This window comes from Scyliorhinus torazame, chromosome 11 (genome assembly GCF_047496885.1).
Source record: "Scyliorhinus torazame isolate Kashiwa2021f chromosome 11, sScyTor2.1, whole genome shotgun sequence".
NCBI lineage: Eukaryota > Metazoa > Chordata > Chondrichthyes > Carcharhiniformes > Scyliorhinidae > Scyliorhinus > Scyliorhinus torazame.
In genome coordinates this window covers 94448328-94470766 of record NC_092717.1, presented here as the reverse complement: position 1 = coordinate 94470766, position 22439 = coordinate 94448328, and the positions used below count along the sequence as shown (strand labels likewise).

The 22439-nt window shown below is 53.2% G+C and overlaps 1 protein-coding gene across 1 annotated transcript in view; it reads left to right on the top strand.

Moving 5' to 3' along the window:
• Positions 1–22439, top strand: part of zc2hc1a (zinc finger, C2HC-type containing 1A) — a 138839-nt gene that overhangs the window by 36780 nt on the left and 79620 nt on the right. The window contains exon 4 of the mRNA XM_072467505.1: positions 19649–19790. Within this exon, the coding sequence (XP_072323606.1) occupies positions 19649–19790 (142 nt within the window). The remainder of the gene's footprint in view (positions 1–19648; positions 19791–22439) is intronic.

Here is a 22439-nt window from a genome sequence, read left to right as displayed (position 1 = left end):
CAGGAGTGTTGCTACCGCCACTGGGCTCGTTGAATATTTGTTAGGTGGGGATGGGAGTGCTGCCATGGCTAAGGCCCTGAGGGAGGTCCCTTTGCAGTAGCCCTCCTCCATATGCACCCACTTGGCTTCTGGCTCCATTATCCATCCCTTTACCCTCTCTGCGGTTCATGCCAGTGATAATATTGCAGGTTTGGGATGGCTAGCCACCCCCAATGGATTTAGTTCTCTGCAGTACTCTTTTTGGGATCCTTGCTTTCTTTCTTCACACACAATTGAAAAAGGCCTTCGGGGATGTCGATCGGGATGGATCTAAACCGGAAGAGGAACCTGGGCAATATGTTCATCTTGATCGTCTGCATCCTTCCTGCCAGGGAGAGTGGGAGCGTGTTCCATCTCTGCGTGTCCTTTTTTACTTCCTCCACCAGGCTGGTCAGGTTCCACTTGTGGATCCCTGTACAGTCATGAGCGATTTGGATCCCCAGGTAGTGGAATTTGTGTTGGGCCTGTTTATTTAAAAAACAATGTTTTCATTTAAGGCATCTGTGTCTACATTAAACGCAATCAGCACAAGAGTGAGAACACACAGAAAACCTCATAGCAAATAAATAAGTACCCAAGCGCCACCACCTCCCTGCTGACACCTCAATTCTCCTTGAAGAAGTCAATGAACAGCTTCCATCTCCTGACCAACCCAGCAATTTACCCTCTTAAGGCAAACTTACTTTTCTCCAGTCTTCGGAACTCCGCCAGATTGCCCATCCACACCCCCGGCTTTGGTGGCTCCGAGTTCCTCCATTCCAGCAAAATCGTCACTGGGCTACCAGGGAGACAAAGGCCAGGTCGACCTGTCTCGCTCCCACATTTTCTGACACACCAAGTGTCCCCACCACTGGACTCCTGGACTCGGGACCACCTTCACATTCAGCACTTCGAACATTACGTCTGCGAACTCCTGCCAGAACCCCTTCAGCTTCGGACATGCCCAAAACATGTGAACATAGTTCGTGGGCCTCCTCGCGCACCATCCACATCCTCTAAGAACCTGCCCATCCATGCCACTGTCATATACGCCCTATGCACTACTTTAAACCGAATAAGGCTAAGCCTAACACATGACTAAGGTGCATTCACCCTCCTCAAAGCCGCCTCCCACAATCCAGCCTCCATTCTCTTTCTCTCCCCCCCCCCCCCCCCAAACTGCTCCTCTGCTCCTCCCACTTCCGTTTGTCCTCTCCTATCGGGGCTCCCTCCCAGTCCATTTCATTCCTTGTAAATCTCGGATACCTTACCTTCACACTCTCCTGCTTTCGTTACCACCTTATCCTGTAGCCCCGGGGACGGCAGTTTGGGAAAGGCTGGCACCTGCATCCAACTGCACCGGAACCCATTCCTGCTGGGCAATCGTACTCCTCCCCACAAACAGGTACCAAAACTGCTCAATCCCTGCCCCCCCCCCCCCCCCCCCCCCCCACTCTAGGCGCCACTGCCAGTGGCTCTATTGCCAATGCACAAAGCATGGGGGAGAGTGGGCACCCCTGCCTTGTCCCACGGTGTAGCCCGAAGTACCCCATACTCGCCTGAATTGTCTGTATGCTGGCTACTGGCTCCCTATACAACAAACAGACCCAGTCCACAAACCCCTGCCTGAACCGTCCCAACACTTTCACCCGATCGAATGCCTTCTCCGCCTCCATAGCAACCTCCACATCCTGTGTCACCAGGGGCATCATTATCACGTGTAGTAATTGCCTAATGTTTGCCGACAGATGCCTCCCCTTTACAAACACTGTCTGCATACATTCTTCAATCCGCGAAGTCAAGATCTTTTCCAGTAGTTTGGCATCCACATTTAGCAGCGATATTGGGGGATAGGACCCACACTGCTCCAGGTTCTTATCCTTCGTCAATATTAGTGACATGGAAGCCTGCGATAAAGTAGGGGGATGTTCCCCCTTATCCCTCGCCTTGTTATATGCCCATACCAGCAAGGGCGCCAGATCACCAGAAAACATCTTACCAAATTCTACAGGGAACCCATCTGGGCCCAGAGTCTTCCTTGCCCACTCCATAACCTCCATCACCACCAGTCCAATGGGGCCCCCAGCTCCACCACCAGGTTCTCCTCCACCTTGGGGAACTCCTACGCATCTAGGAATAGCTGGATTCCGCACACCACACCCCGGGCGGGGGCTCCGATTTGTAAAGTCTCTTATAAAAACTTCTCAAAAACTCCATTCACCCTCACCAGATCCAGCACTACTCTTTCCCCTCCCGTCCTTCACCTTTCCAATCTACCTCGCTGCTTCCTAAGTTGGTGAGTCAGCATCGTACTCGTCTTCTCCCCATACTCGTACACTGTCCCTCTAGCCCTCCGTAACTGCCCGACTGCCTTCCTCGTAGACACCAACCCAAACTCCTTCTGGAGCTCCTACAACAACCCTGCCTCCGAGTACCTCCTATCCAGCCGCAAAATCTCATCCACCAGCCAAGCAATTTCTGCCCGCTCCATCCTATCCCTATATACCCAAATCGATATAAATTACCCCATGACCACTGCCTTGAGCACCTCCGTGGCGGCCGAGTCATCACCCATATTGTTCAGCTCCAGATGGTGGCCCTCACACCACCTCATCCGCTAGCAACCTCACATCCAGTCTCCACTGCGGGAGCTGCCACCCCCTCCAGTCCACTTGCAAGTCCACACAATGCGGTGCGTGGTCCGAGACTACAGTCACCGAGTACCTTGAGACAACCACTCCTGAGCAGCGTCTTTTTCACCACAGAAGTAATCGATCCGCAAGTACACCCTGTGAACATGGGAGAAGTACGTAAATTCCAACGCATTCGGCCTCCCAACCGCCCCCCCCCCCCCCCCCCCCCCCCCCCCCCCCCCCCCCCTCCACCACCACCCCTCAGCTCCTTCACCATTGCTAACACCCAACCCGACTGCGGACTCAACCGGTCCAAAACTGGCTCAATGGCCGTATTAAAGTCCCCCTCCCCCACCATAAACAACTGGTGTGAGTCCAGGTCCGGGATCTTCCCCAGCATCCACCTCATGAATTCAAATCGTCCCAGTTTGGGGCATAAACATTCACCAAGACCACTGGCATCCCCTCCAGCTTCCCACTCCCCATCACAAACCTTCCTCTCGAATCTGCCACTCCATTCCCCACCTCAAATGTTACTCAATCAGCACTGCCATCCCTTCCTATCTAATCCTGAATGGAAGACTTGCCCTACCCACCCTTTCTTTAGCCTAGTCTGATCTCCAATTTTCAAGTGTGTTTCTTGCAAAAAGGGCCACGACCGCCTTCAAACTCCTCAGGTGCGCGAACACACACAACCATTTGACTGGTCCATTCAATCCCCTCGCGTTCCATGTGACCAGCCTGGTTGGGGGCACCCAACTGGGTACAGCATCCCGAAATTCACCATTCTGCTTCGTGGGTCCAAGATGTAGAGGATAAGGTCATCCGCATAGAGCGAAACTTTGCTCTCTGTCTCCTCTCCGGATCCCTTCCCAGTTCTTTGCTGCCCTTAACGCGATTGCCAGTGGTTCGATCGCCAGGGCGAACAGCAGCGGAGATGAAGGGCATCCCTGCCTTGTGCCTCTGTCCGAACGCTTGCTGTGGGAGCATTGTACAGGAATTTCATCCAGGCAGTGAACCCCGTTCCAAGCCCGAACCATTCCAGTACCTCCTTGAGGTACTTCCATTCGACTCTTTCGAAGGCCTTTTCTGTGTCCAAGGAGACAATCACCTCCGGTGTTCTCTCTCCAGGATGTGGTCATGATCACGTTCAGCAGGCGCCTGATGTTTGTTAGCTGTCCACCCTTGACAAAGCCCGCCTGGTTTCTGCTACCACCTCTGGTATGCAGCCCTCCAGCCTTTTGGCTACGTCCTTGGCCAGTATTTTGGCGTCTGCATTTGGCAGCGAGATGGGTCTGTAGGAACTCCATTCTGTTGGGTCTTTGTCTTTCTTGGTAACGGTGCGATTTAGGCTTGTGCTAGCATAGGCAGCAGGGTGCCCCTCGCCAGTGAATCCATAAACAACTCCCACAGGTGCAGGGCCAGTGCTGTCGCAAGTCTTTTGTTGAAGTCAGCTGGGAAACCATACGGTCCTGACGCCTGCATGGAGCTGATGCACTCCCATAATTTCTCCCAGTTCTAGCAGTGCTTCCAGGCCTGACTCCTGTCCTCCCCCACGACTGGCATGTCCAGCCCATTGAGGAATTGCTTCACCCACGAGTCATCTGGGGGCTTGGTGGTGTACAGCACTCGGTAGAAGGTCTCAAATGCCTCGTTGACCTTATCCTGTTCTGCTACTAAGATGTCTTTGCTGTCCCTGATCTGGGCTATTTCCCTCGTGGCTTCCTGCTTTTTCAGCTGGTGAGCCAGCAGGTGGCTGGCCTTGTCTCCATGTTCGTACAGGGTACCCCATGCCTGGTGGGGGTGGTGCACTGCTTTCCTCGTGTGGAGTTCAAAGTCCATCTGTAGATTTTTCATCTCTGCCAGGCGCTGTAGGTTGGGGCCAAACTTTTTTGCCGGTCTACCACCAGTATGGAGTCGACCATCTGTTGCCTAGCCACCCTCTCATCCCTATCTCTTTATGCTTTGTTCGCTATAATTTCACTCCTGATCACAGCCTTCAGCGCCTGCCAGAACATAGAGGGCAAGACCTCTCCATTCTGGTTGTTAGTAACATACTGTCTATGGCTTGTGATATTTTCTCACATAAGGCCTTGTCGGTCAGGAGGGCTGTGTCCAACCTCCATGGGGAGAGGCGGGGTGTTGGGCACAGCCCGTCTCCAACCTTACATTTATATAATGTGGAGCGTGGTCGGAGATTACAATCGTGGAATATTCCGCTCTTACTAGCCCTGGAAGAACTGATTTTTAAAATTTTTATTTTTTTAAGTTTCCCACTACAAAGAAGTTAATCTGTGAATAAACATTGTGAACTTGGGAGAAAAATCATAGAATTTACAGTTCAGAAGGAGGTCATATAGCCCATCAAGCGCACTGACCCACCACTGAAAGAGCACCCTACTTAATCCCATGCCTCCACCCTATCCCCGCAACCCAGTAACCCCACCTAATCTTTAGGACACTAATAATAATTATTTGTTGTCACATGTAGGCTTACATTAACACTGCATGGTTAAAGTTACTGTGAAAAGCCCCTAGTCGCCACATTCTAGTGCCTGTATGGGTACACGGGGAGAATTCAGAATTCTCAGCTGGTACGGGAATTGAACCCGCGCTGCTGGCCTTGTTCTGCATTACAAACCATTCATGACCAATCCAACTAATCCGCACATCTTTGGACTGGGAAGAAACCGGAGCTCCTGGAGGAAACCCACGGCGACATGGGGAGAAAGTGCAAAACTACACAGTCAGTCACCTGTGGCTGGAATTGAATCCGGGTCCCTGGAGCTGTGAGGCAGCAGTGCTAGCCATTGTGCCGCCCCTCCCATGGGTGGGTGAACAGCCATGGGTTCACTGCTCCTGTTAAAGGTTATGTTTTTTGTAAGTCTTCTGGATGTTAAAAGGACAGCGTAATCATTACTTAAGTGTTGTACTCTTTGGGGGATGTATTTGAATTAATGGTTGCTAAGATGTTCACTGTTTGTTTTAAAAAGGTTAACTTGAGTTCATAGAATAAACATTGTTTTGCTTTATAAAATACTTTTCCATTTCTGCTGTACCACACCTGTAGAGTGGGCCGTGTGCTCCCCATATCACAATCTATTAAAAGTTGTGGGTCAAGTGAATGCCATGATACACTTTGGGGTTCTCAAAACCCTGGACCATAACACCACACTGTTTCTGGGGTTTTGGGTCAGGGCCTTCTATCGCTACCTCCCCTATTATCTGACTACAGGCTTGCGAATGCTTCGCAAAGATTCCCTGTGTTCCTAGGTCAGCAGTCATTTCTGTGGGCTTTATCCACATTTCTCCCACAGCGTAAACCCTATCAGTATATTTCCCTGCGGAAACTTCAATCAGGGTCTCGTTTGCCAGATCAAAGGACAGGCTGCATTTGCGTATAAAGCTAGAGCCAGGATGTGCTCTGCTTCTGGGTGGAGGTCAATTAGTATGGCTGGGCGGTAGCATACTAGGTCGCCTAATCTGAATTTTAATGGATCGGTCTCTGATCCCTCCTGCAAGTGACCCATGAATCCACTAAAAATGATCTTTCTAGTGCACTATGTTGTGTTGATGTCTCTGGATGTGTTTAGGGTAGTCGGGGAGCACCCATGTCCCATAAGAACACAACAAGGTGGCCTCCTACTTCACCTTCCGCCAAGGGTCGTCCTACACTATCCCATTTTGGCGCAATACACCCATCTTTGTGAGGTCTGACACTATCACGCCCTGGGATCAGTGTCACCTGGGGGTATTGGGTGGAGGGATTCTCTGTCTCACCCACTGGGGCTTTTGCGGCTTGTTTCACCGGCCCCTCTAGTGGCATGGTCCAATGCCTCTGTTCTGGGGCGAAATTCTCCGTTATCGGCGGAAACTCCGCCGATCGGCGCAAAAAACGGCGCAAATCCCACTTGCGTCACGTCATAAAAATGGGCCGATAGTCTGCGGCCCGAAATGGGCTAGCAGCGACGTAACGGGATCCGCGCTTGCGCAGTGGTTCACGCCGTGCAGCGTCATACGCGCTGCACGGCGTGACGGCTCAAAAGGCCGTGCAGCTCCCCCCCCACCCGACCGGAACAGCCGACCGCAACACCCGACTTGATGGCTGGCCGTCGCTCAGCCCCGAGGTTCGAGTCACGCGATGTGGAGGCGCTCCTGGATGCGGTGGAGCAGAGGAGGGACGCCCTGTATCCCGGGCACGGCCGCAGAGTTGCCCCACGCCACAGCCGGCGTCTGTGGAGGGAGGTGGCAGAGGCCGTCACCGCTGTGGCCCTAACACCACGGACAGGCACCCAGTGCCACAAGAAGGTGAACGACCTCGTCAGAGCAGGCAGGGTGAGCGTCCCCCATACCCCCCATATCCCCCCTCCCCCATATCCCCCCCTCCCCCATATCCCCCCTCCCCCATATCCCCCCTCCCCCATATCCCCCCCTCCCCCATATCCCCCCCTCCCCCATATCCCCCCCTCCCCCATATCCCCCCCTCCCCCATATCCCCCCTCCCCCATATCCCCCCTCCCCATATCCCCCCTCCCCCATATCCCCCCCCTCCCCCATATTCCCCATATCCCCCCTCCCCATATCCCCCCCCTCCCCCATATCCCCCATATTCCCCACTCCCCCATATCCCCCATATCCCCCCTCCCCCATATCCCCCCTCCCCCATATCCCCCCTCCCCCATATCCCCCCTCCCCCATATCCCCCCTCCCCCATATCCCCCCTCCCCCATATCCCCCCTCCCCCATATTCCCCCCTCCCCCATATTCCCCCCTCCCCCATATTCCCCCCTCCCCCATATTCCCCCCTCCCCCATATTCCCCCCTCCCCCATATTCCCCCCTCCCCCATATTCCCCCCTCCCCCATATTCCCCCCTCCCCCATATTCCCCCCTCCCCCATATTCCCCCCTCCCCCATATTCCCCCCTCCCCCATATTCCCCCCTCCCCCATATTCCCCCCTCCCCCATATTCCCCCCTCCCCCATATTCCCCCCTCCCCCATATTCCCCCCTCCCCCATATTCCCCCCTCCCCCATATTCCCCCCTCCCCCATATTCCCCCCTCCCCCATATTCCCCCCTCCCCCATATTCCCCCCTCCCCCATATTCCCCCCTCCCCCATATTCCCCCCTCCCCCATATTCCCCCCTCCCCCATATTCCCCCCTCCCCCATATTCCCCCCTCCCCCATATTCCCCCCTCCCCCATATTCCCCCCTCCCCCATATTCCCCCCTCCCCCATATTCCCCCCTCCCCCATATTCCCCCCTCCCCCATATTCCCCCCTCCCCCATATTCCCCCCTCCCCCATATTCCCCCCTCCCCCATATTCCCCCCTCCCCCATATTCCCCCCTCCCCCATATTCCCCCCTCCCCCATATTCCCCCCTCCCCCATATTCCCCCCCTCCCCCATATTCCCCCCCTCCCCCATATTCCCCCCCTCCCCCATATTCCCCCCCTCCCCCATATTCCCCCCTCCCCCATATTCCCCCCTCCCCCATATTCCCCCCTCCCCCATATTCCCCCCTCCCCCATATTCCCCCCCTCCCCCATATTCCCCCCCTCCCCCATATTCCCCCCCTCCCCCATATTCCCCCCCTCCCCCATATTCCCCCCCTCCCCCATATTCCCCCCTCCCCCATATTCCCCCCTCCCCCATATTCCCCCCTCCCCCATATTCCCCCCCTCCCCCATATTCCCCCCCTCCCCCATATTCCCCCCCTCCCCCATATTCCCCCCCTCCCCCATATTCCCCCCCTCCCCCATATTCCCCCCCTCCCCCATATTCTCCCCCCCTCCCCCATATTCCCCCCCCTCTCCCATATTCCCCCCCTCCCCCATATCCCCCCTCCCCCATATCCCCTATTCCCCCATATCCCCTATTCCCCCATATCCCCTATTCCCCCATATCCCCTATTCCCCCATATCCCCTATTCCCCCATATCCCCTATTCCCCCCTCCCCCATATTCCCCCCTCCCCCATATCCCCCCTCCCCCATATTCCCCATATCCCCCCCTCCCCATATCCCCCCTCCCCATATCCCCCCTCCCCATATCCCCCCTCCCCATATCCCCCCTCCCCCATATTCCCCATATCCCCCCCTCCCCATATCCCCCCTCCCCATATCCCCCCTCCCCCATATCCCCCCTCCCCCATATCCCCCCTCCCCCATATCCCCTATTCCCCCCTCCCCCATATCCCCCCTCCCCATATCCCCCCTCCCCATATCCCCCCTCCCCATATCCCCCCTCCCCATATCCCCCCTCCCCATATCCCCCCTCCCCCATATCCCCCCTCCCCCATATCCCCCCTCCCCCATATCCCCCCTCCCCCATATCCCCTATTCCCCCCTCCCCCATATCCCCCCTCCCCCATATTCCCCATATCCCCCCTCCCCCATATCCCCCCCTCCCCATATCCCCCCTCCCCCATATCCCCCCTCCCCCATATCCCCCCTCCCCCATATCCCCCCTCCCACATATCCCCCCTCCCCCATATCCCCCCTCCCCCATATTCCCCCCTCCCCCCCTCCCCATATTCCCCCCTCCCCCATATCCCCCCTCCCCATATTCCCTATATCCCCCCTCCCCCATATCCCCCCCTCCCCCATATCCCCCATATCCCCAAGTGAATCCAACCCTAACCTTAACCTCTGCAATGCACGCGCAACCGATGGCGTGCATTCATATACCTGCCTAACACTGTTGCCTTTTACCCCTGCCACCCCCCCCCCCCCAGGAGAAGCGCGCACACAACAATAGGGAGCATGTGAGGACTGGAGGAGGGCCCGCTGATGAGAGGCCACTGACCGTACACTAGGAAAGGGCCCTGGAACTGGCTGGCGGACCTGAGGACCGGGAGGTTGCTGATGCAGAGGTCGGGGCCCCACGAGCAAGTGAGCCACCAACAGCCCGTCCCCATATCCCCCCTCCCCTATATCCCCCTCTCCCGTATCCCCTGATCACTGCCTGATGTCTAACCATGCATGCTTCATTGTGTATCGCAGGACCAAACGTCCAGGCACCCATCCCCGCAGATGCAGACCGCCCGCAGAATGCCCCTCGGAGACCACGGGAGACGGAGAGACCCGCACCCTCCAGCATGCGACGCCCGCAGGATGCCCCTCGGAGACCACGGGAGACGGAGAGACCCGAACCCTCCAGCATGCGACGCCCGCAGGATGCCCCTCGGAGACCACGGGAGACGGAGAGACCCGAACCCTCCAGCATGCGACGCCCGCAGGATGCCCCTCGGAGACCACGGGAGACGGAGAGACCCGAACCCTCCAGCATGCGACGCCCGCAGGATGCCCCTCGGAGACCACTGGAGACGGAGAGACCTGGAGCAACAGGGAGACGACACCCCCGTCACGTGCGGGAGCGACCACCCAGCGATGAGGGGGGCAGCCACAGGCCCCCGTCACATCCGAGCCAGGACACCACTACCCGGGACAGCACTACCCGGGACAGCACTACCCGGGACAGCACTACCCAGGACACCCCTACCCGGGAAGACGAAATACCGGACAGTGACTCAGAGTGGATGGGTGGAGACGAACCCCCACCCCAAAGTGCCATGGACTCAGAGTGGGACGAAGAGCACGACACAACGCCACTGCTGTCACCAACACCCTCCACCATCGCAGAAACACTCACCACGGTTGGGCACTTTAGTGATGAGGCGTCTGGTACACTCACTGGTGCGCACAACACAGCCGTCCCGGTACAGCAGGTGGAGGTAGGAGCAGCAGAGGGACCGGGCGGTCGGAGGGCAGCCCAGGCCAAGCGAACATCTGCCGCCCAGATGGATCCCGGGTTCCTGCAGTTACCACACCCACACATAGATCCGATGCAACCACCGACACGGAGACGAGCGAATAGGGTGACGGGTGGCTTGCGGCGGCTGCGGTCGCAGGTGGAGGAGTCCACCCGCGTCCAGGAGCTGGGAGTGGTCCCGGTCATGCGTGCCACCCAGGCTGACACCGCACGGGTGGCGTCCGCGGTGGAGGCAATGGGTGCGACGGTGTCAGACATGGGGAACGGTTTGCGAGGCCTGGGGCCTTCCGTGCAGGCGGCGTCTGTGGCCCAGGAAATGGCTGCCCTCTCACAGGAGGCCATGAGCCAGTGCCAGCGCCAGATGGCAGAGGCGCTCAACGCCATAGCCCAGTCTCAGCAGGCCATGGCCCAGTCTCAGCAGGCCATAGCCCAGTCTCAGCAGGCCATGGCCCAGTCTCAGCAGGCCATGGCCCAGTCTCTGCAGGCCATGGCCCAGTCTCTGCAGGCCATGGCCCAGTCTCTGCAGGCCATGGCCCAGTCTCTGCAGGCCATGGCCCAGTCTCTGCAGGCCATGGCCCAGTCTCTGCAGGCCATGGCCCAGTCTCTGCAGGCCATGGCCCAGTCTCTGCAGGCCATGGCCCAGTCTCTGCAGGCCATGGCCCAGTCTCTGCAGGCCATGGCCCAGTCTCTGCAGGCCATGGCCCAGTCTCTGCAGGCCATGGCCCAGTCTCTGCAGGCCATGGCCCAGTCTCAGCAGGCCATCGCTGAGGGCATCGGCGCCAGTGGCCATGTGCGAGCTGGCGTCGCACTGTCGCAGACAGGGTTCGACAACCCCCTGGGCTCCATGGCTGCAAACCTGCAGACCCCTGTCGATACCAGCACGGGCCTCCAGGACTGGCAGCGCCAGATGTCGGGGGCGCGTCGGATGGCCAGTCCGTTCGCATCCCCCACCCATGTAGAGGCCTGGGGGCCATCGGGCACCCCGAGGGAGGAGGAGGTGGTGTGGTCCGTCCCGGCTCCCTCTGTAGGGGAGGTCCCGGTACACCGCGACACCTCGGACTCCCCCCCCCCCCCCCCCCCCCCCCCCCCCCCCCCCCTCCGTCCCAGGTGCATCGGGTGGGCAACGGGCAGGACAGGCTGGCAGCTCGCCATCCCAGTCGCCCGGGCCGCAGCCTGGCCCATCTAGGCCAGGACGCCCCAGGAAACGGCCGCCAAAGGGATCCAGTGTCAGAGGACAGGAATCACAGGAGTCCACCTCCAGTTCTGCTGTACCGTCTGGGGAACCACGCAGACGTAGTCAAAGGGCCCGTAAGGCCAAACAATTAGACACTGAGTAAGTTGGCACGGGTGCAGGGCACAGATGAGTTTTAGGCGCTAGGGCACGTGCATGAACTCCTTTGGTTATTAAAGTCAATGTTACACCTACCGAAGCTGCCTTTGTGCTCTGTCCAAAGTGTGCGGGGGTGTCATGTACGTTGAGCGCAAGTGTGTGTGTGAGGGGTGGTCTTACCTGAGCCCCAGGTGAGTCTGCCCCCTTCCCCCTGGGCCGCCATCAACATCCCCCGGGCAGAGGACGGGACCGTGCGCTGCAGTGTCACAGCCGCATGCAGGGATGGTCCGGGTGGATGGTGGTACTGTGGCCATGGGTCAGACATAGTCCAACGATGTAGAGCCAGGAGCTCATCGGAGGCGGGTTGTCATCATTCTCCATGGCCTGCGATAGACACGCGTCCACCCGCAACTGGGTGAGCCCGGCCCGTTGTGCCGCCGGTGGATCGGCAATTGGGAGTGGGGGGGTGGTGTGCATGCGGGTGGGGTGTGTGGGGTTGGGGCGGGGGGTGAGGGTGCTGGGTGGGTGGATGGGTGGGGGGTGTGGGTGGTCGGCTGTTGTCATGGTGTGCGGTCTGTGGCCATACTACCCGATTCCCACGCCCATCTAGTCAGTGAAGCGGGCGTCTATCAGTCTGTCCCGTGCCCGCTGGGCCAGCCGGTAACGGTGGACAGCCACCCGTCTGTGTCTACCCCGACTGCCCTGACCATTGCCCCCATCCCCCTCATCTGGGGAGGACTGGGCCTCTTCCTGCTGCTCCTCCACTCCGCCCTCCCTTGCCTGCGGCACATCGCCCCTCTGCTGGGCTATGTTGTGCAGGACGCAGCACACCACAATGATGCGGCCGACCCTATCTGACCGATACTGGAGGGCGCCCCCAGAGAGGTCCAGGCACCTGAAACGCATCTTCAGCACGCCAAAGCACCTCTCGATCACTCCCCTTGTCGCTACATGGGCATCATTGTAGCGGTTCTCCGCCTCATTGCGTGGCCTCCGTATAGGCGTCATCAGCCACGATCGCAATGGGTAGCCCCTGTCGCCCAGCAACCAGCCCGTCAGCCGGGGATGGCGTCCCTCGTACATGCCGGGGATGGATGACCGCGACAACACGAATGAGTCGTGTACACTGCCTGGGTGACGGGCGCAGACGTGCAGGATCATCATGCGGTGGTCGCAGACCACCTGTACGTTCATCGAATAGGTCCCCTTCCTATTAGTGAACACGGCCCTGTTATCTGCAGGTGGCCGCACGGCAACGTGCATCCCATCGATCGCGCCCTGGACCATGGGGAACCCGGCAACGGCAGAGAAGCCCACGGCCCGGGCATCTTGGCTGGCCCGGTCCACGGGGAAGCGGATGTAGCGGTGCGCTACGGCATAAAGGGCATCTGTCACTGCCCGGATGCACCGATGTCTGCGATATGCCGGACAGGTCCCCACTCGGTGCCTGGAATGACCCCGTTGCATAAAAGTTCAGGGCCACCGTAACCTTGACGGACACGGGGAGAGGGTGTCCCCCGCCAGTGCCACGCGGTGACAGGTGTGCCAGCAGGTGGCAGATGTGTGCCACGGTTTCCCGGCTCATCCGGAGTCTCCTCCTGCATTCCCGGTCCGTGAGGTCCTGGTATGACTGCCGGGGCCGGTACACACGGGGCGCCCTCGGGTGCCTCCGTTGCCGTGGGGCCGCGACGTCCTCCTCCCCCTCCTCGTCCTGTCGGTCAGGTGTCCCTCCAGCCTGGGCGGCTGCCGCCTGCCCCTCTGCGGCAGCCTGCGCCGCCTCTCTGGCACGCTCCTCCTCCTCCTCCTCCTCCTCCTCATCCAGGGCAACATAGACATGAGCGGCTGCCACCACGGCGGCCAACATCGCTGGATGGTCTGAAAACATGACGGCCTGGTGGGGGGGGAGGGGAACGACGACATGTCATCATTGCCCATATCCCCTCCTCCCCCCAGCCAGGTGGCATGGACCGCATGGGTCCAACTGTTGGAGGCTGGCACCTGGCCAGGTGGACCAACTCATTTGCCCTCCCATCACCCACCCCGGCACGGACCCCCCCCCAACCTCCACCCCAGCACGGACCCCCCCCAACCTCCACCCCGGCACGGACCCCCTCCCCAACCTCCACCCCAGCACGGACCCCCCCCAACCTCCACCCCGGCACGGACCCCCTCCCCAACCCCCAACCTCCACCCCGGCACGGACCCCCTCCACAACCCCCAACCTCCAACCCGGCACGGACCCCCTCCCCAACCTCCACCCCGGCACGGACCCCCTCCCCAACCTCCACCCCGGCACGGACGCCCTCCCCAACCCCCAACCTCCACCCCAGCACGGACCCCCCCCCCCCCCAACCTCCACCCCGGCACGGACCCCCTCCACAACCCCCAACCTCCACCCCGGCACGGACCCCCTCCCGGCACTCCCCCGGAGCCCAGCCTACTCTAACCACCCCCCCCCCCGCCGCACACACACACAAGCCGAGACACACCTCTCCTCAGGCAATCAGTCTGCGGCCACGCCATTTCCTGCCCAGAGCCAACCCCCCAGGCCGTCACTCACCTCCTCGCTGGTCGGCGTGAGCCTGGAGCACCGGGTCACGCCGATGAAAAGGAGGTTTGATTCACGTCGACGTGAACGGTCATCACGTCGACGGGACTTCGGCCCATCCGGAAGGGAGAATATCGGCAGGCCGAAAATCGGCTGCCTTGCGCAGACCCGTGACATTCTCCGCGGCAGCAGCGCCATTAACGCCCCGCCGACTTTTCTCCCTTCGGAGACTTCGGCGGGGGCGGGGGCGGGATTCACGGCGGCCAACGGCCATTCTCCGACCCGGCGGGGGGGTCGGAGAATGACGCCCCTGGTCTCTGTCCCTGCTTTCTATCATTCACAGAATTTCAAAAAAATTTACAGTGCAGAAGGAAGCCATTTGGCTTATTGAGTCTGTACTGGTCCTTGGAAAGAGCACCCTGCCTATCCCCACACTTCCATCCTATCCCCACACTTCCATCCTATCCCCACACCTCCACCCTATCTCCGTAATCTCACCGTATCTTTTTTGGACACGAAGAGCAATTTAGCATAGCCAATCTACCTAACCCTCCACATCTTTGGACTGTGGGAGGAAACCGGCGCACCCAGAGGAAACCCACGCAGACACTGGGAGAATGTGCAGACTCCACACAGACAGTGACCCAAGCCGGGAATCAAACCTGGGACCCTGGTACTGTGAAGCCATTGCGCTAACCACTATGCTGCTGTCCTACCAATCCTGTTTCTCTTTATTTTCTCCATCTCCTCCCTTGCGCTATTTAATTCCTCCTTGAGTTTTAAATTCTCTACTTCTCTATCTCTTAATTGTTCCGTGCAACTTACTATCACTACAGCCTTTCTTAATTTGGAAGCGCGCTTACCTAATCCTTTGCACACCTGTTCCTGACATTTCTGTCCTCCCAATCGCAGACCCGATACTGGCTTAGCACAGTCTACGACCCACTTCAACCACTACTTATTTAAATATTTCTTCAGGGTTTCCTCCTACTCTGGGCAGCTTGCCATTTTTCTTTCTCTGGGTTCGTCCAAGGGTTACGGAAAGTAACTGGGGTAGGGGTCTGGTTTGCACTAAATTCCCACTTAGTCCCACCCAGCCTAAACAATAGATATGCCTAGCACCCTTCAGAGCTGACTTGCAGAGTTTATCCTTATTCCTTGACATGGCGAGCTTCAAATCCTGCTGTTTGTTCATCTTACTTTGTAGATAACTGGTTCATGGCCCAATTATTTGTCGGCCACCTCTATCTTCATTCATCCAGTAGAATCCTGGCCGTCTCGTGGGGTGACTGCCGTCTTGCCTCAGGCTCAGGCTGAATGTCTGAGCTTCAGCTTTGGAGCAACTTATCACAGCCAATTTGTTGTCTGAAACGTTAGACACTTCGACCAGTTTATATTAAAACTCATGTACCCAGGTGCCCTTACTCATCAGACAAACAAAAGGGCAAGAGTTGATTAGTGATTCAACCCCATTTTATCACAGAATCTTGTGGTCCAAACTCTATTCACAAAACAACTGCAAATCCTTAAACTAACTTATCAATCTTGTCTATCTGAGATTCTGATACTACCCGTGCAATTGAGTTTGATCAGGCTGCTTCCCTGGTTATTTCTCTTTGCTGAGCTCTGCCGATTCCGATCCTAGGTCTTCGTGAAGGTTGGTCTCGCACGCCCTCCTCTGTCTTGGCTCGGGGTGGAGTCTCTGCTTGGGGTGGCTTCCAGCTAAGTTTGGAAGGTAGTGTCTAAGGAACCTTTACTGCAGTGCATCTTGTAAATGGTGTACACGGCTGCCACTGTTTGTTGGTGGTGGAAGATTTGAATGTTTGTGGCAGGAGGAGCAATCAAACGGGCTGTCCTGGATGGTATTTAGCTTCTTGAGTGTTGTTGGAGCTGCATATATCCAGGCAAGTGGAGAGTATTCCATAACACTCCTGACTTGTACCTTGTAGATGGTGAACAGGCTTTGGGGAATCAGAAGGTGAGCTACTTGCCATGGGATGCCTAGCCTTTGACCTACCTTAGTAGCCACAGTATTCATCTGGCTAGTCCAGTTCAGATCAATGGTAACCCCAGGATGTTGATTGTAGAGGATTCAGCGATGGTAAGGCCATTGAATATTATGGGGCGATGGTTAGATCCTCTCTTGTAGGAAGTGGTCATTGCCTGGCACTCATGGCGCGAATGTAACTTGCCACTTGTCAACCCAAGCCTGGATATTGCCCAGGTCTTGCTGCATTTGGACATGGCCTTCTTCATTATCTGAGGAGTCGCGAATGGTGCTGAACATTGTGCAGTCATCCACAAACACCCCCACTTCTGACCTGATGGAAGGAAGGTCATTGATGAAGCAGCTAAAGATGGGCTTAGGACACTACCCTGAGGAACTCCTGCAGTGATGTCCTGTAGCTGAGATGATTGTCCTCCAACCATCACAGCAATCTTCCTTTGTGCCAAGCATGACTCCAACCAGTGAAGACTTTTCCTCCTGATTCCCATTGACTCCAGTTTAGCTAGGGCTCCTTGATGCTATCCTCGGTCAAATGCTGCCTTTATGTCAAGGGCAGTCACACTCGCCTCACCTCTGACATACAGCTCTTTTGTCCATGTTTGAACCAAGGCTGTAATGAGGTCAGAAGCTGAGTGTCCCTGGCGGAACCCAAACTGAGCGTCTGTGAGCAGGTTATTGCTGAGTAAGTGCCCCATGATAGCACTGTTGATGACTCCTTCCATCACTTTTTGCTGATGGTGGAGTAGGCTGATTTGGTGGTAATTGGCTGGGTTGGATTTATCTTGTTTCTTTGTGTACAGGACACACCTGAGCAATTTTCCACATTGCCGGGTGTCATGTTCTGTAGACTGGCCTTTCTGAATGATTCACTGCAGAACATCTAGTTTAAATAATTTATTATGAAACAACTGCATGGTAAAGATAACTAGAATAAATAAAATAACAAACACTAACTATTATAAGAGCTACTGCAAAATATATCTATCCACCAACAATACTTAATCCCAACTCTCCAGTCCCAAGGTCACGTGGTGAGTTTACACTGCCACCTGGTAGTCCGAGGTCATGTATAATATTATGTACAGAACTGCTTTATCACACCGAGTAGATGCCAGTGTGGTAGCTGTACCAGAACAGCTTGGCTAGGGGTGCGGCAAGTTCTGAAGCACAAGTCTTCAGTACTATTGCTGGAATATTGTCAGGGCCCATAACCTTTGAAGTATCTCGTGCCTTCAGCCAAATTTTGATTTCACTGTCACGCGTCACGTATTGGCTGAAGACTGACATCTGTGATGCTGGGACCTGCAGAGGAGGCCGAAATGGATCATCCACTCAGCAATTCTGGCTGAAGATTGTTGCGAATGCTTCAGCATTGTCTTTTGCACAGATGTGCTGGGCTCGTCCATCATTGAGGATGGGTATATTTGTGGAGCCGCTTCCTCCAGTGAGTTGTTTAATTGTCCCAACACCATTCACGGCTGGATGTGGTATTACTGCAGAGTGTAGATCTGATGCTTTTGTTGTGGAATCACTTAGCTCTGTCTACTACTTGCTGCTTATGTTGTTTGGCACGCAGGTGGTCCTGTGTTGGAGATTCACCAGGTTGACACCTCATTTTGTGGTATGCCTGATGTTGCTCCTAGCATGCTCTCTTGCACTCTTCATTGAACCAGGGTTGATCCCCTGGCTTGGTGGTAATGGTAGAATGGGATATATGCTGGGCCATGAGGGTGCAGGTTGTGGTTCAATACAATTCTGCTGATGGCCCACAGCACCTCATGGATGTCCAGTCTTGAGTTGCTAGATCTGTTTGAAGTCTATCCCATTTAGCACGGTGGTAGTGCCGCACAACATGATGGAGGGTATCCTCAATGTGAAGACGGGACTTTGTTTTCACAAGGTTTATGCGATGGTCACTTCTACCAATATTGCCATGGACAGATGCATCTGCAGCAGGTAGATTGGTGAGGATGAAGTCAAATATATTTTTCCCTCTTGTTGGTTGCCTCACCACCTGCTGCAGTCGAGGTCTAACAGTTATGTCCTTTTGGACCCAGCCAACTCGGTCTGTGGTGGTACTACCGAGCCACTCTTGGTAATGGACTTTGAAGTCCCCCAACCAGAGCATATTCTGCATCCTTGCCACTCTCCGTGTTTCCTCTAAGTGGTGTTCAACATGGAGGAGTACATCGGTACGTGGTAATCAACAGGAGGTTTCCTTGCCCGTGTTTTGAAACCATGAGACTTCATGAGCGCCAGAGTCAATATTGAGGATTCCCAGGGCAACTCCCTCTTGACTGTATACCCACTGTCCTGCCGGTGTGACAAGAGATACCCAGAATGGTGATAGTGGTGTCTGGGACATTATCTGTAGGTATGATTCTGTAAGTACGGCTGTGTCAACTGTTGCTTAACTATTATGTGAGACAGCTCTCCCAACTTTCAGTCAAGCCCCCAGATGTTAATAAGGAGGACTTTGCAGCGTCGACAGGACTGGGTTTGCCATTGTCGTTTCCGGTGCCTGGTTCAATGCCGGATGGTCTGCCCTGTTTAATTGCTTTTTTGGCTTTTCCCTGCAGTTGAATGCTGAACTTGATTTTAAAAATAATACATTTTAAATTTGTATACGAGTTAAATTGTGATCACACATTTCCATTTTTTTTTAAAAAAATTTAAGATTTGTCTACTGAGCACTCGTCTGCCCTTTTCTGCAATGCACCTGCTGTTCTCCACTTATTTCAACTCGTTTTCTTTCCACACTGTTCCTGTCATTCTCCATTCTTTCAAAACAACTGCTCTGCTGGATTAACTTGCAAACAAAATTTGTTCATTTTTTTAAATAGCAAGAGACTCGAGTACAAAGCATTTTGTTATCTAGCTAACTTAAATAATGCTGTAGCATTTTTAAAAAAATGTTTGCACGATGCTCAGTCTGAAGGATTTATCTTCACTTCAGAGTCTACATTTCTGAGCAAAACTGTATGCTTTTGGGAGAAGCTGGTAGCTTTAAGTGAAACTTTAAATGAAGGTGCTAAAATACATGCAAGAAATTGTAGATGAGCTTAATTGTGATTTGTCAGATTGGAATTTTGGTTCTTTTTAAATTTTCTTTAAAACTTTGAGGACATAAAATGTCAGTTACTGAGAGGGAAAATAGCAGGAAAGAATTCCGATTACCTACAATCGATGTCAGTTGAAATGGTTTCCCTTTATGAAATATTGATACTTCATTGCATTTATGCAGATTTCTATTAATAAGCATGACAGGAAATATGGATGATGCATATAGTGTGTATATGCTGTAATAATTAATTACTATGATATTTTAATTTTTTTAGCTTGAGCCTCCAAAAAAGCCCTCAAACTGGAGGATGAAACATGAAAATTTCATTGCTACCATCAGAGCAGCCAAAAAGATTAATCAAACAATGAAGGTTGGGGGTGCTCTTCCACCACCACCTCCACCGTTATATGATCCAGGTATGGCATGAACAAAGTAGAATTATCATTTCTTTAGTTTAAAGAAGGCTTGAAAAGTTATATTTTAAAAACAAAAATTCATGATCTTTAATTATTTGGTCTGCAATGTTAACACTATTGCCTGTTTATAATAATAAGTTGATGAATCCAAATGGTGGAACGTTGGTGGTACAAAAAATATCTCCATAGATGCTGCTGAGTGATTCCAGCAATTTCTACTTTCATTTCATATATCCAACATGTGCAATATTTTGTTTCTGTTCCACCATTTAAATGACTGCAGTGGTGTTCAATACCTGTAGAATATTTCAAGTGCCAAAATTCTGCTGTTTCGAACAGAATAGGCCATTCTTTATTCAGAGAATGGTGAGAAATGTGGTTTATAACTGAGTGGTAGAGACAAATAATAAATGCAGTATAGGGAAGGCTAGATGAGCATTTGGGCGAGAAGGGTTATATGGATGAATAAATGAGGATGGGTTGGAGAAAATTGAGCACAAATTCCACCATGGACTATTTCCCATTCTGGAGAGAGAGGTTCTTGAAACATCACAAATGGTTGGCTTGTCATAACTCTCTCCAACTGCCCAGTGTTCCAAAGAAGGTCATGTCTAGCGTATTCCTATTGTAATTTGATTAGACCATGGCTGGGAATTCCCTTCTTGGTCAGGGTCCCACTGTCCAAGTCATCATGTCTACTGGTTTGCCTCCATCCAGTTGAGTGCCTAGGTGATTGTCTGGTCTCTTTGCTAGTAGAATAGGAGAGGACCCCCTTTCATTCTCTTTCATGGCCATTGTTCCTGATGGGCTTTTCAGACAGATTGTTTAAATTCCAATTGTTTTTGAAATGTAGAAGGTATAGTGAATGTGTAGCAATATTTGATTATGATACCAAGTGATTAGTCCTTTTATAATGAATTTGGGGTTTCCAGTTAATAAATTCAAAATCAGTTGTTTAATATAAAACCTGGTACAATTTAGATACCTTCATATTATGTATGAAGCATTGCATTGTCCCTTTAAAACAACTAATGATTTATGTGTGCATGTATTTCCTTTTGTCAGACAGGCAGTTGATGACTTGCATCCATCTGTTTTAATTTTAAAGATTATCTTTCTCTAGCATCAGTTTCAAGCCAGCAAGATCAGTCTAATCTTTTTCTTACATTCAATTTTTGTAGAGTGTACATTATCCCACAAGACTGGGTATCTAAATTATTTAATGGCTATACTATCTTCAGTGCACGCAGAATCTCATTTCAAATATTTGACAAAAAAATCTCTTGTCCACCACCTCTGTAGCAGCTAGAATACTTTTTCAGAGCCCTGTTTTTATTTCTTAGCTTTTCAAACTAAAGGTAAACTTTTCCTGTTCTTGCCCATCAGAAGCCACAGTTTGTCTGTTCTATCCAGCTGCACTAGAATATTCATCAGGAAGATTAGCATGTGAAGCATTGCTTAAAAATAACTAACTTCATATTATTTGGATCACATAAGGATGGAAACCCAAGGACAGATAAAATAAATTTAGCTTATGTTTTAAAGGCAAATAAAACATTATTTTCTTTAGGATGCTTTATTGTAGTACTTAACTCCAACTTTTCACAAGCACCCAGTTTAGATGTAAATTTGCCCCTCTGTGCAATGGTCAACAATCCCAAGTTAATATTTTCAGTGTACATTTATTCTCGTATGTAGGTGACCAACCCTAATTTAACTATTAACTGTAACAGTGTTCCTCTGTGTTGCCGTTGGAGACAAAATTAATAATAACTAACTTTATTTCCGTGTCTTTGTTACCAAGCCCAATTTAACACTTAAGTATAATTTGCTTCCTGTTTAGTTACCAACCTTGATCCCCTCAAAATTGGTTATCGAGACCAATTTAGCAATTAAATATATCCTGGGGTACTGTTTAATAAACCCAATTTAACAACTGACTAAACTTTATACCTTTGCTGTCAAACACCATTTCAAAATCAACTGAATTCCCCTGTGTAATGATTAACTGTAACTTTGCATTAGTTATCGAGACCAATTTAATAATTAGTTAATTAGCCAGCATATTTGCTGAATTTCATAGAATTTACAGTGCAGAAGGAGGCCATTCAGCCATCGATTCTGCACCGGCTCTTGGAAAGAGCACCTGACCCAAGCCCACACTTCCACCCTATCCCCATAACCCAGTAACCCCACCCAACACTAAGGGCAATTTTGGACACTAAGGGCAATTTATCATGGCCAATCCACCTAACCTGTACATCTTTGGACTGTGGGAGGAAACTGGAGCACCCGGAGGAAACCCACTCACATGGGGAGAACGTGCATACTCCGCACAGACAGTGACCTAAGCCGGGAATCAAACTTGGGACCCTGGAGCTGTGAAGCAATTGTGCTAACCACTATGCTACCGTGCTGCCCTCCATAATCAGGTCCAAATTGGCAAATAACTAACATTCTCCTGTGTATTATCAAGCCCAATACTTTTCAAAATTGTAATGTTCTACTTGTGTATTAGTCACTAAACTCAATTTAACAATTAAGTGTGTAATTTTTCTTTTAAACGTATTTTATTACAAACCTGTATCAAAGCACGTTACAGCAAATAAATATTTCCCAACAATCAACTCTCCAGTCTGTACAGATTTT